This window comes from Podarcis filfolensis (genome assembly GCF_964270895.1).
Source record: "Podarcis filfolensis genome assembly, chromosome: 3".
Lineage (NCBI taxonomy): Eukaryota > Metazoa > Chordata > Lepidosauria > Squamata > Lacertidae > Podarcis > Podarcis filfolensis.
The window spans coordinates 12,485,073-12,501,005 of NC_139606.1; the positions used below are offsets into that span (position 1 = coordinate 12,485,073).

Consider the following 15,933-nt stretch of genomic DNA (forward strand, 5'->3'; position numbering starts at 1 on the left):
TGGAACCAGTTGAAGCCGGTTTGAACAAGTCCAAGCAGGTTTGAACCAGTCTAGACTGGTTGGAACCGTTTCAGGCTGGTTGGAACCAGTTGAAGCCGGTTTGAACCGGTCCAAGCTGGGTGGAACAGGTCTAGACTGTTTGGAACCGGTTCAGACCGCTTGGAACCGGTTGAAGCCAGTTGGAACCAGTTGGAACCGGTTGAAGCTGGTTTCAGCCGGTCAAGATCAGTTGGAACCAGTCTAGACTGGTTGGAACCGGTCTAGACCAGCTGGAACCAGTTGAGACCGGTTGAAACCATTTGACGCCAGTTGGAACCGGTCTATACCGGTTGGAACTGGTCCAGACTGGTTTGAACGGGTTGAAGCCAGTTTCAGCCGGTCTAGAACAGTTGGAAACGGTTCAGACCAGTTTGAACTTGTTCAGACTGGTTTGAACCGGTCCAGACCGGTTTGAACCAGTTGAAGCCGGTTGGAACTGGTCTAAGCTGGTTGGAACTGGTTCGGACCGGTTGGAAGCAGTCCAGACCGGTTGAAGCCGGTTGAAGCCGGTTGGAACTGGTCCAAGCTGGTTGGAACCGGTCTAGAACAGTTGGAAATGGTCCAGACCGGTTTGAACCGGTCCAGACCGGTTTGAACCAGTTGAAGCCGGTTGGAACCGGTTGAAGCCGGTTTGAACTGGTCCAAGCTGGGTGGAACACATCTAGACCGGTTGGAACCGGTTCACGGCAGTTTGAATCGGTCTAGACTGGTTGGAACCGGTCCAGACCGGTCTGAACTGGTTGAAGCCGGTTTGAACCTGTGCAAGCTGGTTGGAACCAGTCTAGACCGGTTGGAACTGGTCCAGACCAGTTTAAACTGGTTGAAGCCGGTTTCAGCCAGACTAGACCAGTTGGAACCGGTCCAAGCTGTTTGGAACTGGTCTAGACCGGTTGAATCTGGTCCAAACCATTTGGAACCAGTTGAAGGTGGTTTGAACCTGTCCAATCAGGTTGGAACCGGTCTAGTATGGTTGGAACCGGTCGAAACAGGTTGGAATGGGTCCAGACCATTTGGAAGCGGACCAGACCGGTTGGAACTGGTTGAAGCCGATTTGAACCAGTCTAGACCTGTTGGAACCAGTCCAAGCTGCTTGGAACCGATCTAGACCGGTTGGAACCAGTTCAGACTGGCTGGAACCGGTTGAAGCCGGTTTGAACCGGTCCAAGCTGGTTGGAACCGGTCTAGACCGGTTTAAACTGGTTGAAGCCTGTTTCAGCCAGACTAGACCGGTTGAAACCGGTCCAAGCTGGTTGGAACCGCTTCAGACTGGTTTGAACCAGTCCAAGCTGGTTGGAACTGGTCTAGACCGGTTTGAACCGGTTGAAGCCAATTTGAACCGGTCTAGACTGGTTGGAACCAGTCCAAGCTGCTTGGAACCGGTCTAGACGGGTTCGAACCGGTCCAGACCAGTTTGAACCGGTTGAAGCCGGTTTCAGACTGTCTAGACCAGTTGGAACCAGTTCAGACTGGTTGGAACCAGTTGAAGCCGGTTTGAACTGCTCCAAGCTGGTTGGAATCGGTCCAGACTGGTTTAAACCAGTTGAAGCCGGTTTCATCCGGACTAGATCAGTTGGAACCGGTCCAAGCTGAAACCGGTCTAGACTGGTTGGAACCGGTCTAAGTTGGTTGGAACCGATCTAGACCAGCTAAATCTGGTCCAAACCATTCTAGACCGGTTGAAGTCAGTTTGAACGTGTCCAAGCAGGTTGGAACCGGTGTAGTCCGGTTGGAACCGGTCCAGACCGGTTTGAACCGTTTGAAGCCAGTTTCAGCCAGTGTAGACCTGTTGAAACCAGTCCAAGTTGAACCTTTTGGAACCGGTTCAGACTGGTTGGAAACAGTTGAAGCCGGTTTGAACTCCTCCAAGCTGTTTGGAACCGGTCTAGACTGTTTGTAAGCGGTCGAAGCCAGTTTGAACGAGTCTAGACCAGTTGGTCATAGCTGCTTTGAACCAGTCCAAGCCAGTTGAAACAGGTTGAGACTGGTAGATACCAAAACAAACAAACAAACAAACAAACTTTAGATGAAATGATGCTACTTGCCTTATTCATAGGGGGAAGAAGGTTGGGATACGATCACATTGTCAACCCAGACGTAGTATAGATTTTACACTAAAAGGGGTTATCAAAGCTGCACAATTCTATGATGCACAAATAGTGACTACCACCCCAACTAACCTCTATGTCCTGAATGTGAAATCCTGGGCATAGGTGGTGCTGTGTGCAAGGATATCTAATTTTTGGCAGGGTTTGTTGATTAATGACCCCCTTCCTTATTTGAGGAAGCACACTGCTTGCTCAGTTAAGAGCACTGCTTCTGGCTAGGATATTTTAATGCTCCCTTCAGAAACTCATTGAGTAGATGGAAATAAAATCAATTTATGTGCCATACTATAAAAGCTAAAGCTGCAAATCTCAAGCATGGTGACTGGAACGACATGGTATTACTTCCTGCCGGTTAGCTTCATCAATCGTTGCTGACCACAGCTAAAGTTTTCTTAATAGTGCTTGCAGTTAGAAAGTTTAACTATACAATATGTAGGGTATACACAGAATATCTCCTTTAACCTGGTCATTGATCGGACACTACAGTCAACGCAAGAGAAACAGATCTACCTGGTGCAAAATTGAAAAGGTTTTGTAGAGCGCAAAGTAGGGCTCCTTTAGAATAACAAAGTAATGGAACCTACATGTGGCAATAGTGCTTTGACTCCAGACAGCCATATTTAGAGTAGGCTCACACAGATCAAATGAATTCAAGTACCATTGATTTAAATAGGTCTACTGTGAGTATAAGGGACGCGGGTGGTGCTGTGGGTTAAACTACAGAGCCTAGGACTTGCCGATCAGAAGGTCGGTAGTTTGAATCCCCGCGACGGGGTGAGCTCCCATTGCTCGGTCCCTGCTCCTGCCAACCTAGCAGTTCGAAAGCACGTCAAAGTGCAAGTAGATAAATAGGTACCGCTCCGGTGGGAAGGTAAACAGCGTTTCTGTGTGCTGCTCTGGTTTGCCAGAAGCGGCTTAGTCATGCTGGCCACATGACTTGGAAGCTGTACGCTGGCTCCCTTGGCCAATAAAGCGAGATGAGCACTGCAACCCCAGAGTCGGCCACGACTGGACCTAACTGTCAGGAGTCCCTTTACCTTTACCTTACTGTGAGTATGGCTCCAACCAAGAGAGAGCCACGCAATAGTGATTTACACAAATCCTCCTTCGGATTTGCAGTCATAGTAAACTTGTTGCATTCTGAAGGAAATCAGCCCTGAGTGCTCACTGGAAGGACAGATCCTGAAGCCGAGGCTCCAGTACTTTGGCCACCTCATGAGAAGAGAAGATTCCCTGGAAAAGACCCTGATCTTAGGAAAGATGGAGGGCACAAGGTGAAGGGGGCGACAGAGGACGAGATGGTTGGACAGTGTTCTCAAAGCTACCAACATGAGTTTGACCAAACTGGGAGGCAGTGGAAGACAGGAGTGCCTGGCATGCTCTGGTCCATGGGGTCACAAAGAGTCGGACATGACTAAATGACTAAACAACAACAACAACAGTAAGCTTGTCCCTTACTTATTCTGACATGTGACCCAGGCCAACATCACTGTCTTTGGATTCAGTTTTGGATGTTATGTTGATGGGGTAAACACTCATGAAGCAATTAAATAAATCACTTTCCCTGCTCTGATTTTCAGTAAGAAAATGCCCAAACAAGAACGTGGAGGTTACAAAACCAATATTAACTGACAAACAGAGCCAGGTTTAAGAGTGTCCTTTCAGGCAGCAAATAAAAATCTGATGGGAAAATCTCAAGATAAAGTTTTATAAAAGGGCTTCAAGCTAAACATCCGTACTGATTTTGAAGTTGTGAAATAGGAAGCTTTGTGAAACAGAAGTTCACATTAAAGGAATAGTGGTTCAAAAAATTGAAAGGAGAACGACTAAACTGTTAAGAAATTGGCTTTCAAAGCAGCGGCCAGTCACGGAAGCAAAAAAGAATGAAACCTCAGTTTTCACGTTTCTTTTCTGAACCATGTCTCACGTTGGCAAATGTTGATTCCTAAACACTTTAACTGTTCAGTTTTCATCTATGAACAATTTCATAGTATAGAATGAAGCCAATACCAACAACTGGGAAGGCAAGGCTATTAGGAACTATAGGAGGAAATGCATAATGAAAGAAAGTTTGGGCTTAACTCACACTCTATGGTAAAGGTAAAAAACGTAAAGGACCCCTGGATGGTTAAGTCCAGTCAAAGGCGACTGTGAGGTTGCGGCGCTCATCTCACTTTCAGGCCAAGGGAGCTGGTATTTGTCCACAGACAGCTTTCTAGGTCATGTGGCCAGCATGACTAAACCGCTTCTGGCGCAATAGAACACTGTGACAGAAACCAGAGCGCATGGAAACGCCATTGACCTTCCTGCTGCAGCGGCAACTATTTATCAACTTGCACTGGCGCGCTTTTGAACTGCAAGGTTGGCAGGAGCTGGGACAGAGCAACGAGAGCTCACCCCACCAGGGGGATTCGAACCGCTGACCTTCTGATCGGCAAGCCCAAGAGGCTCAGTGGTTCAGACCACAGCACCACCTGCATCCCACAGGCTATGGAGTGAGCTCACGGAATGGAAGATGGCAGGATCCCCAAAAATGTACTCTATAGGGAGCTGGCTTCAGGTACCAGGCCTGTCGGCAGACCAACTCTGAGTTAAAAAGATTTCTGCAAATGTGACAACACCAAGCCTGCCATGTGGACAACCACAGTGCCTGGAAACAGACAGTCAGCTTGTGTAACTATAGCAAGGACCAATGGAAGAATGACCACTGGGAGGAGCACAGAGAGAAGAAATGCCATGGTGCATCTTCAGCAGCACAGCCAGATGCCCTCACCTGCCCCAGCTGCAACAAAACATGTCTCTCCCATTTCAGTCTCTACAGCCACAGCAGGCGCTGTAACCCTCCAATGGTTTGGCTTCACCCCCACCATGCACTCCTTCATTGTCTCCCAGTACATGGATGCCAACAACACGTGTAGGATGTTCAAAGCATTTCTGATACTTGAGCATGGGGTTTGGCCGGGGGACACAACAGCAGATTGGGCAGATTAGGCCAATTAATGGGCATTCAGGTTAAGATGCAAAGAAAAATTAAAAAATAATGTATTTCCCCTCTCTTAGAACCACAATCCACAGAGACTAAGTTTACCTGTGATGCAAACATTGGTGATTAAAAATGATGTGTTTCTTTCAGGCAGAAGGTGGCAACACAACAATTTGGAAACAGCCCAGGTGAGGGCACTAATCAGTTCCTGCAGTGATGCAAATTGACTTTCGCTTGTATAAGATGTGCTAAGTAGGGTTATTGTGGACCATTAATTTTATTTATCCTTTGAGTCAGGTTACTGTGACATCCCCTTGATTGGTTTGTCTCCCGCTTCCATATGCAACACAAGCTCCTTGTCCCTTTTAAGCTCTCCCTGGCTGTGCCCACGCTGTCTTCCAGCTGTTTGTTTTATTCCTTTCAGTGAATTCCACTCCTCCAGAGCTCTCTACCAGCCTTCCCTAATATGGTGCCCTTAAGAGGTTTTGGACTAAAACTCTCACCAGCCTCCACCAATGCTGTGACTGATGGGATTTGTAGTCCGAAGACTGGAGAGTACCCGCTTGGCCAAGTCTGGTATATACCACCATTTGCCCAATGGTGATGGGCAAATGAGAGGGAGACAGAGAGGTGCAGGAAGATAATGGGCTGCAAGTTAAAGCCACCAGCTCTCCTGAATATTCCTTGGAGAGAAAGAAGAAGAAGAAGAGGAGGAGGAGGAGGAGGAGGAGGAGGAGGAGGAGGGGAGGTGGAGTTTGGATTTGATATCCTGCTTTATGACTACCCTAAGGAGTCTCAAAGTGGCTAAGAATCTCCTTCCCCTTCCTTCCCCACAACAAACACTCTGTGAGGTGAGTGAGGCTGAGAGACTTCAGAGAAGTGTGACTAGCCCAAAGTCACCCAGCAGCTGCATGTGGAGGAGCAGGGAATCAAACCTGGTTCACCAGATTACGAGTCCACAACTCTTAACCACTACACCAGAATGCATGAGGATACAGGCTGCAAATTAATGAAAGGATGGTCCCACCACTGGGTCACCCCTGAACGTTCCTCAAGTCACCCTAGGGTGCCATAACACACTGGTTGAAAACCAATCTCTTTAGCTATTACTTAATACAAGTATTTGGAAAGGCAACAGGTGGACATGCCAATTTTGAATAATATTGCTTCCACTTCATACGCACACAAGAGATGGAGAGACAGACTTTCAAACTTCCTGCTGTGAAATTATTATGCCGCATCTACAAATCAGATAAATGAATATTCTGAAATTGGAACACTTTTTTTTAATCATATGCAAATGTATACAAATTCAACCAGCCAATAAACCTGTACTTAGTTGCTTAAGAATAACAAAGCAGTTTTAAACCTTATACGATGAATTTAGGGTTGCTTTATTGGGTGCCCTACTTATCCTAGTAATTCACAACCCCACCTGTAAAAGGTAAAGTAAAGGTCCTCAGGGCAGTTAAAGCCAGTCAAAGGGGACTATGGGGTTGTGGCCCTCATCTTGCTTTTAGGCCAAGGGAGCTGTCATTTGTCCACAGACAACTTTCCGGGTCATGAGGCCAGCATGACTAAACTGCTTCTGGCGCAACTGTCACACCGTGATAGAAACCAGAGCGCATGGAAATGCCGTTTACTGCTGACCTTCTGATTGGCAAGGCCAAGAGGCTCAGTGGTTTAGACCACAGCGCCACCCACATCCCTATCCCACCTGTAACCAGTGCTGGATTTATATATAGGCTAAAGCCTAGGGCCTCTAAATCTAGGGGGCCTTGCCAGCCCATCAGTTCCCCAGCAGGCACCCCCCCTCCAAAAATGGCAAACCCAATACTTCATGTGAGGGCAGGACAACTTGGGCCTCTAAATCTAGAGGGCCTTGACAGCCTGCCCGCTCCCCAGTGCTGCAGTCTCCCCTCTCCCAAAATTGTAAACCCAAGGCTTCATGCAAGGGCAGGGCGACTGACCCAGCAACTATGATACTCAGGGCTAGCTAGTGGGGCCCAATTTGAAGCAGTAGGGTGCAACTTGAATTATTTTTTGTAGGGCCCCAGTTCACAGCCAAAGTCTGCAAAATCTTATAGATATAAAATCCATCTAGATTGCCATGGTGCAGGGCCCCCCTTAGGAGCAGCATGTGGGGCCCAATTTGGCCTAATTGCTCCAGTTGCCTTAAGGTCAGCCCTGATGAGACTGTGCAGGGGTTGGACTGACAAGCCCTGCACCTTCTAGCTCCCTGGTGTCACTATTCAGAGTACAGATTCAAGGACTTGTTATAGAAATAAAGGGGGGGCACTTATTGGAAATCAGTTTTGTCACCTCTCCCCGCCTTCCGCAAACCCCCAGACAATGAGCCCAGCCACCTTTTATTCACAGTCACAGAAGCACTACACCTCAGCATGGCCATAAACCTGTACGTTCAACTGCTGAAATATACACCCAATATGTAGCAATGGAGATTTATGTTACTGCTTTATGAATGAACACTGTGTTTTATGAATGGACTCTGTATTTTGTGAATTACGTAAGAGCCACCAATAGGGAGCTCTAGAATCTGATAGCTAACCAATTGGGTACTACCAAACTGCACCCCCTATTGCTGAAAGCAGGTAACCAGCAGGGAATGCTTCAGCTCAGCCTTTGCACTGTTGACAGAACACCCCCTGATGTGCAGATAATTGAGAAAGCTCATAAATTGTGTCCCTTCTGGCATCCTGGCCAATTCTATTATGCTTGTGTAAACCCTGCTGCACCAGTAGCCCAGAATAGCAGCAAATAAAATCTGCTCATATGTCAGCAACTGATAAGACTTGTCAACCAGTTCTTCCAAAGTCTTACTAAATTATAAAGCTCCAAAATACAAGCCAAAAGAGAGTAGGTCTGGGAAGAGCGAGGCATACAATGGGCACCACCAGTGAAAAGGCCCTGCTCCGTGTAGCTCCTGCCCTGTCATTTGATAGGGTGCCCACTTGCCCTCCTTCTTGACATGGAATGCTCTCTATTGGGGTCTCCAGGTCCAGTACAAAGACGATAAGAAGGGAGAGCAGGGACCTTGAAGTTCCCAACAGCTGTTAAGCAAGCAAGCAAGCAAGCAAGCAAGCAAGCACATAGGTCACCTTTGTCACAGTCAGGACACCTATGTCCTGGCCAGGCCTGCACCCAATCTTGTTTTTGTACAATCTTGTTTGTCCTCAGTAACCAAAATTATATTATCAACATATACAAGCAGAAAAGTTGTTTTCCTTCATTTGCAAGGAATCGTACAAAACAAAGTGGCCCTAATAAAGAAAAGTTCCAGGGTGACAACAGAAAGCAAACTAAAAATGCTTTTACAGTTCATCAGAACTATCCAGCAATATCAAGTTATAGTAGAACTGGTGCTATTAACAGTAATCCTTCGTTGGTTAATTGGTTCGGCAACTTCCATGCACATGACGTGTGATGCTAATTATTTCCCCCAAGAGTTAAATGATAACTAATCAGAGGCAGCTACAGTTGCAAATGGCAACAAAATATCTGTGAAAGTAAGAGGAGCACGTTTGCTCAAGTGTGTTGCAGGTACGAATACTGTTTGTAATGAAGTGACAGCAATAGTTTACTTGCTCAAATTAACAAATAAGAAAGTTTTGAGAATTTAAATTCTAGATTAAAATTGATTTCTTAATTGAGAAAGGGATTGTAATAAAAACACTGGGGCCTAATTTGAATAGTAGAGTGCCTGGTATCTGGTGGGCACTCATTAGGAGAGCTATGAGATCCAGGTGAGGGCCAATCCCAGCAGGTATATAACAGGAAGACCCAGCCTGCCCAGGCCTGAAAAGGTTTACAAAGTTCAGTTATTGCAAAAGTTTTTCAGTGTTAATTTTATGCATTTTTTTAAAATCACCATGGTATTTAACAATAATAATAGGGGATAAATTGTGAATTGCAGAATTTTAAATACCCGTCATCATCCTTGGTTTCATTCAGTTTTGTTTATAACACTCTTCCATTTTCTTCTTGTTGTGAGGGTGGTTCTGCCAGTAACCTGTAACCAAACACCACACTTGTGGCTTCCCTCCACTCCAACCCTCTGTTGTTTTCCCTCATTACCTATTTCAGTTTGTAAGCTCCTCTGGGGCAGAGACTTTTCTTTTTTGGTAACCTACAAACCTCATGTGTGGGATTATTAAAGCTGGGTGGGTGGGGGAAAGTATTATAACTCACAAAATGGTTATGTCAGTATCCCATTCCCTGGCTCATATGATCCACTGCCGAAAACACACACAAGAGATTTGCAAGTCTGGATTTGCAAGTCTTCAGAAAGAAATCAAAACTACCCCAGAAGGAGCACAATGTATCCCCCATCATTCAACCAGCTTGGAAATGAACCGCAGGGCAGGACCCCAAGCTAAGGCCAGCAGCTCTTTCCTCCATTCAGGAGCCAATGGTCCATTCCAAACAATGCTAATCTTTAAAGCATCATTTGTTTGTTGTTTAGTTGTTTAGTCGTGTCCGACTCTTCGTGACCCCATGGACCAGAGCACGCCAGGCACTCCTGTCTTCCACTGCCTCCCGCAGTTTGGTCAAACTCATGCTGGTAGCTTCGAGAACACTGTCCAACCATCTCATCCTCTGTCATCCTCTTCTCCTTGTGCCCTCCATCTTTCCCAACATCAGGGTCTTTTCCAGGGAGTCTTCTCTTCTCATGAGGTGGCCAAAGTATTGGAGTCTCAGCTTCAGGATCTGTCCTTCCAGTGAGCACTCAGGGCTGATTTCCTTAAGAATGGACAGGTTTGATCTTCTTGCAGTCCATGGGACTCTCAAGAGTCTCCTCCAACACCATAATTCAAAAGCATCAATTCTTCAGCCATCAGCCTTCTTTATGGTCCAGCTCTCACTTCCATACATCACTACTGGGAAAACCATGGCTTTAACTTTACGGACCTTTGTTGGCAAGGTGATGTCTCTGCTTTTTAAGATGCTGTCTAGGTTTGCCATCGCCTTTCTCCCAAGGAGCAGGCGTCTTTTAATTTTGTGGCTGCTGTCACCATCTGCAGTGATCATGGAGCCCAAGAAAAATCACTCACTGCCTCCATTTCTTCCCCTTCTACTTGCCAGGAGGTGATGGGCCCAGTGGCCATGATCTTCGTTTTTTTGATGTTGAGCTTCAGACCATATTTTGCGCTCTCCTCTTTCACCCTCCTTAAAAGGTTCTTTAATTCCTCCTCGCTTTCTGCCATCAAGGTTGTGTCATCTGCATATCTGAGGTTGTGGATATTTCTTCCAGCAATCTTAATTCCCTATGCCCTTTTAAAATGTGGTTTGGGGTTATTGGGTTGTTGTTTTTACTTTGGTTATCTATATTGTAGTCTTATATGTTGGTTTTATTCTGTGAACCGCCCTGAGACCTCCGGCTATAGGGCGGTATTCAATAAATTCAACAAATAATAATAAAGCGGTGCGGAGAGGTTGCTCGCCCTTAGCTGAGGCAGCGCCGAGGGCCAGCAGATGGCGCTGCCCTCCTGCCTCCTTTTCCCGCAGGCTCCCTGAGCGCGGAGAAAAGTTGGGGGACGAGTCAGCCGGGAAATGAAGGAGAGGGCGGCAGCAGCATTTGCATGAGCAGCGGGAAGAGCCAGTGTGTGGGGGGAGTGTGTGTGTATGCGCGCGCGCCACTCTCCGTCTCTCGCTCGCTATATAGGATGTGCCGCGGAATGGGTGGCTCGTTGCTGTAGGCACGCGTGCGGCTCGCCCTGCCTTTGGCGAGCAGCGTTTTGCAGCGCTGCTGCTGCTCTCCTCCTCCTCACCACCGGCAAGGCAAGCGATCCCGGCAGGCTCTGGCTTTTCCCGGCTGCCATCTCCTCCTCCTCCTCCGCCTGCCTGCCTGCCTGCCCTCTCTCTCTCCCATTTTCCTCCGCTGGGAAGCCTCGATGTGCTGCTGCCAATGGCCGGGGCACAGCCAGGGGTGCACGCTCTCCAACTGCAGCCGGTCCGCGTCTCGGCCAGCCTCAAGAAAGGCACCGTCTTCGTCAAGTGGGACGATGTAAGTTTGCGGAGCGCGCCGCCTCGGCCGCCCTTTGCCCGACCTTCCTTGCTCCCTCTCCCCGCTCACCTTGATGGATGGAGGGTGCCGGGATGGAAGGGGGAAACGCCACGCGTAATTACGCAACGGCCAGAGCGCATCGGCCGGGGGGCTCGCCACATGTGCGGGATGGTGCCTCGCCGAGGGCGCGTGGTGCTCATCGGGCTCGGTGGCTGGGTCACACACAAACACGTGTCTGAGATGGGCTCTGCTGAGACGCAGAATCGGGGATCGGGTCAAATTTCAGCTGCTTCTGGGCACGCAGGGGTTTCCTAAGTGGCCCTAGTTCCGGAGCAGAGTACATGCTGGGGTAGCTCGGTCGGTAGAGCAGGAGACGCTTGCTCTCAGCGTCGTGGGTTCGAGCCCCATGTTGTGCATGCTCCTTGCACGCCAACGGGTTGGAACAGAGGACACACGCCGTCCCTTCCAACTCTACAAATCTATGTTTCTACGATTCAGTGCTTTGCATGCCGACGATTCCAAGTGTGAGCCAGTCCAGCCAAAGGTGCATAGGGCTGGGAAAGACTTACTCTTGGGAGACAGGCAAGGGAGGTGGGCATGAATGGAATGTGTACCAGTGGGCTTGACTGGGGATCTGGCAGTTCTCGCTATGTATTGTCCATTGCTGGTGCTTCTGGGAAAAAGCAGAAATCTCTATAAAGTGGAGTGGTGGAGGCAGAGTTGGGATTAGGTTATGCCATTTCTTTTTCCAAAAGGATGAATGGATGGCATGGAGATGAAGAAGCCAAAATGCTGTCGCATGGGTTGTGAAGCACCCTGACAAATGCAGGGTCCTGCGAGTGGGTGGGATGGGCGAGTGCAGGTGCTGCCAGCCTTAAAGTTGGGAGAGAAGCAGGAAGGTGGAGCTGGTCTGATTTTTATGTGATGAAACATTGGAAGAGCATTGGTTCCCAACGAGTTACCCTTGGCAACAAGCAACTCAAATGCATTGATGTGGATTTAGACAAGCAGTTTGGTGCTTGTGTTGAGAAGAAACGGGCACAGCTTTTGTGGGTATGTGCATAGCCTAGTGTGCATACACACACAGAGAGAGTTTTTGAAGGGAAAAATAATAATAGAATTGTAGTGTCTGGTCCATCCCCCTGCCATGTTTCTAAGTGGAACTTGGAACTGGATTTTTTTTAAAGAAAGTTTGCTACTTGATCTTTTCCTTAAAAATTGATTTTTGCACTCTTTAGTGCCTTGTTTAGATGCAGAAACCTCTCCGTAAGCTAGTCTTCACCCAGTTTCTCAGGTCCTCATAGTTTTTGCTGTCATATAACTACTTATTATGGGTGCATACAGTGACATTGGTAAATTGAGTGTTACAGATTTCCATAGGCAAAAGTAGGAAGACCTCCGTTGCCCAGAAAGCTTGCACTCTAAAACAGATAACTGAGGACATAGGAGGCATAGAGAGAAGGTGGTAATAGGTTTGACACTACAGTTCTACGTATTTAGAATCTAGTTTATTTTTGCCTCTTTATTACCGTTGCATTCCACAATTTGCCTTTTACAGCAAAGGTTATAAAGTGAAGTTGTTTTGTTATGGGGCATGGTGTTTTTGCACCTTACCTTCTGGCTTTGTTAGTGTCAAGGGTAGAAATTGATGCATGTGGTGAGAGCATCACTGGCTCAAGTAACAAGCAGTTATTTACAAAGTGACACCTCTTCCCCCTTCTGGCGTGACCCTTGTTTTGATAGGCATAGGAACAAGCAAGAGTACACTGTGGTCTTGTTCTCACAGGTATTCCACCTGCACCTAGACTGTATCACGGCAGGTGGGGGCTCACATCACTGAGTGCTTGGCCATCAAAAAATAAAAACATGAAACCTGGAAAACTAATTTGCTAACATAATTGCTAACAAGACTTCTCTGTGCATTGCTTTATAGAGAAGCTGGCTTGGTTTATTCCTCGCTGTGCTCTCTCTTGAACTTGGATTTCCCCTGTGCTACAGCTTCAGAATTTGGATTTGTAAGTGGAGATCCTAAAGCAGAAAAAGAAAGAAAAGTTCTTTCCACTTCTACCTGAATTTAAGCTGGTTGCGTTGCTTAAGTTAACAGGCTATGTTATTTTTGTTTCTCATTTCCTATTACAGTGGACACTAGTTGGAGTGGGTTTTGCTGGATGCAGGAATAGCAAAAATATTCTTTCTCATATAGAAGGAAAGATGCTGTGAAGCTGAAGTTTGTTTTTTTAAATGAAGAGTGGCAGTTCCAATCGTGCTTTATTTCCATATCTCTGGTCTTGATGTCTACATATAGTCTAATGGAGCAGTCAGGCACAGGCAGTGGTTAAACAGCTTAAGATAAAAAGTGTTTCCGTTGGGGCTTTAGCACTGATAAGCCCTTTCAACTGGGGAGGATACGGGACTTGTTTGTGACCCTAACTGGTATTTAAGTGTAGCAAACTGAATTGAGGGAGAGCTGGCATTTCAATAAGCCTTAAAAATTAAATGCTTAGATGCCCAAACATGCAACTGGCTGAGGACAGCTTATCAGAAACGCTGCAAGATCTGGATTCTGAGCAGAATTGCTGGTGACCTGTGAAACAGTGCATTTATAATCCACTTTATGGGTTCAGAAGACACAACTTTTCATGAGGAAGATGTTTAAGAGCAATTCTCTTCCTCCTAGTGAGGAAGGAATGCATGTCAGTGCCCATCTAGCGTATAATTGGGTTGCGGTACAATTAACTCGGCTGCTATTGAAATGTTGCTTTAAAGGGGATAAGATTGTTGGTTTTAAGTTGCCCAGCAAGGTCTTGATGGATTTAATTACAAGAATTTCTCTTCTGGTCTGCAGCAGCCTCCTGATGTTGTTGGACTTCCAGCTCTCATCATCCCCAGCCAGCATGGTCAAGGATGATGGGAGTTGTCCTAAACATCTGGAAGGCAGCAGAGACAAAATGAGGCCCCAAGCATTTCTGAACACATGTTGGCTTTTCGGTGTATAGAGTCAGAGGAGCAAATGCAGCGCATTGGTTAAAAACTGGCAATATGGTGCAATGAAGGCATGTTTTGGTAGAAGTCAGGATCAAAGACATTTCTGCAGTTCCTTCACTAAGGAAAAACCAGTGCTCATGCATTGGATACCAAAGGGAGGCAAAGAACAGGATTACAAGGCAGGCACCTCTCATTAAATCAAACAATTGTAGAGTTGGAAGGAACCCCGCAGGTCATCTAGTCCAACCCCAAATAGTGAAGGTGCCCTTGGTTATACCAACTGATTTGGAGAACGGCTGCAGTTCAGTGGTAGAGCATCTGCCTTGTCCATTCCCTGACACTGCAAGGGGGGAATATCTGAAAACTTGGGAAGCTGTTGCCAGTCAGCGTAGCGATATTGGGCTAAACAGACCAGTGGTCACTGACCTCCTTTTCTATATGTGCAACGATGTCCTAAGTAATTTGTGTCACTAATAGCAGCTGCGACAAACTGCGGGAGCACTTGCGGGTAAAGTTAGATCAGCGTCTTCTGTGGCCAAGTTTTCAAAATGCTTGCAGGCAGCTGTTCCATCAGTGCTGGCTTCAGATATGTCAGGCAGGTCACAGACGACGTGTTCTTTGAAAAGAGGGTTTAAAAGACCATGCCTGAAATTACCTCCTCTCGTTCTGTCTATGCTCTTGGCATCAACATCAAGCGGTGTAAAAGCTGTGTGTTTATGTCAAGTCCTGGAAGTGTTGCTATGCTTCGAACAGCAATGAACAAACTCTGACCTCTCTGAAAGTTAAAGAGCTTTGTATAGAACTGGTCCTGGGAACTAGAACCACAGTTAGCCCTAAGGTCACAAATAAATAAAACCAACCAGTGTATGCAGCGTGTCTCTCGTTCTAATCTTAAGGCCAACTAGATGTGACAGTTCTGTGATCAGATCTGATGTCTGTTCCTAAAGAGGCTATGGGGGACAGGTGGGGACAGTTTAATTCCTTTCTCTCTCTCCTCCACTCCCATTCAATATCCTGTAGCTACTATGAACTGTGGAAACAGTGGAAACAAATCTTGTCCTATTTTTGCCCTATGTGGCTGAGGGTGCTTTCACACAGCAGGTTGCTGTGAACTCGGTGATGCTTGGGTTTTTTTTGGGTTTCTTTATTGTCTTTCTCATAAAAATGCTGTCCCATTTCCCCCTCCCTCCCTTTAATCTGGATTTACTGTTTCTGAGTTTTTATTTGAACTTTTCCATGGAATCTGGATCAAATGGGAAAATAATACAAGGTGGCATTGGGATGCAGGTGACAACAGGCAAAACTTGCAGGCACGAGCAGTCACTAAGTCCACAATACAGAGGTACCTCGGGTTAAGTACTTAATTCGTTCCGGAGGTCCGTTCTTAACCTGAAACTGTTCTTAACCTGAAGCACCACTTTAGTTAATGGGGCCTCCCACTGCTGCCGCACCGCCGGAGCATGATTTCTGTTCTCATCCTGAAGCAAAGTTCTTAACCTGAAGCACTATTTCTGGGTTAGCGGAGTCTGTAACCTGAAGCATATGTAACCTGAAGCGTATGTAACCTGAGGTACCACTGTAAACTCTTTCTTGGAAGTGCTCTAATAGCAACACCTAATAGAGTGGTTTGTATGCAAAGTTTAAATCCCACTATTCTGCAACTTCAACCCAAATAAAATACACTGGAAGATTCAATTGCAGATCTCTCTGGCTTTCCTAGTCTGGCCCTTAGTACCAAGAGACAACATATTGGTGTTGTGTTTGCAGCGTTTGAAATTAGCCAGGTGCTGGGCGCA

At 46.7% G+C, this 15,933-nt stretch overlaps 1 protein-coding gene across 2 annotated transcripts in view; it reads left to right on the plus strand.

The window, feature by feature from the left end:
- The first annotated feature begins 10,674 nt into the window (after positions 1-10,674).
- PLCB1 (phospholipase C beta 1) overlaps positions 10,675-15,933 on the plus strand; it is a 466,407-nt gene continuing 461,148 nt past the window's right edge. For both annotated transcript variants that reach the window (XM_083606830.1, XM_083606829.1), the window contains exon 1: positions 10,675-11,152. In XM_083606830.1, coding sequence (XP_083462956.1) covers positions 11,054-11,152 — 99 coding nt within the window. In that variant the 5' untranslated portion in view covers positions 10,675-11,053. The remainder of the gene's footprint in view (positions 11,153-15,933) is intronic.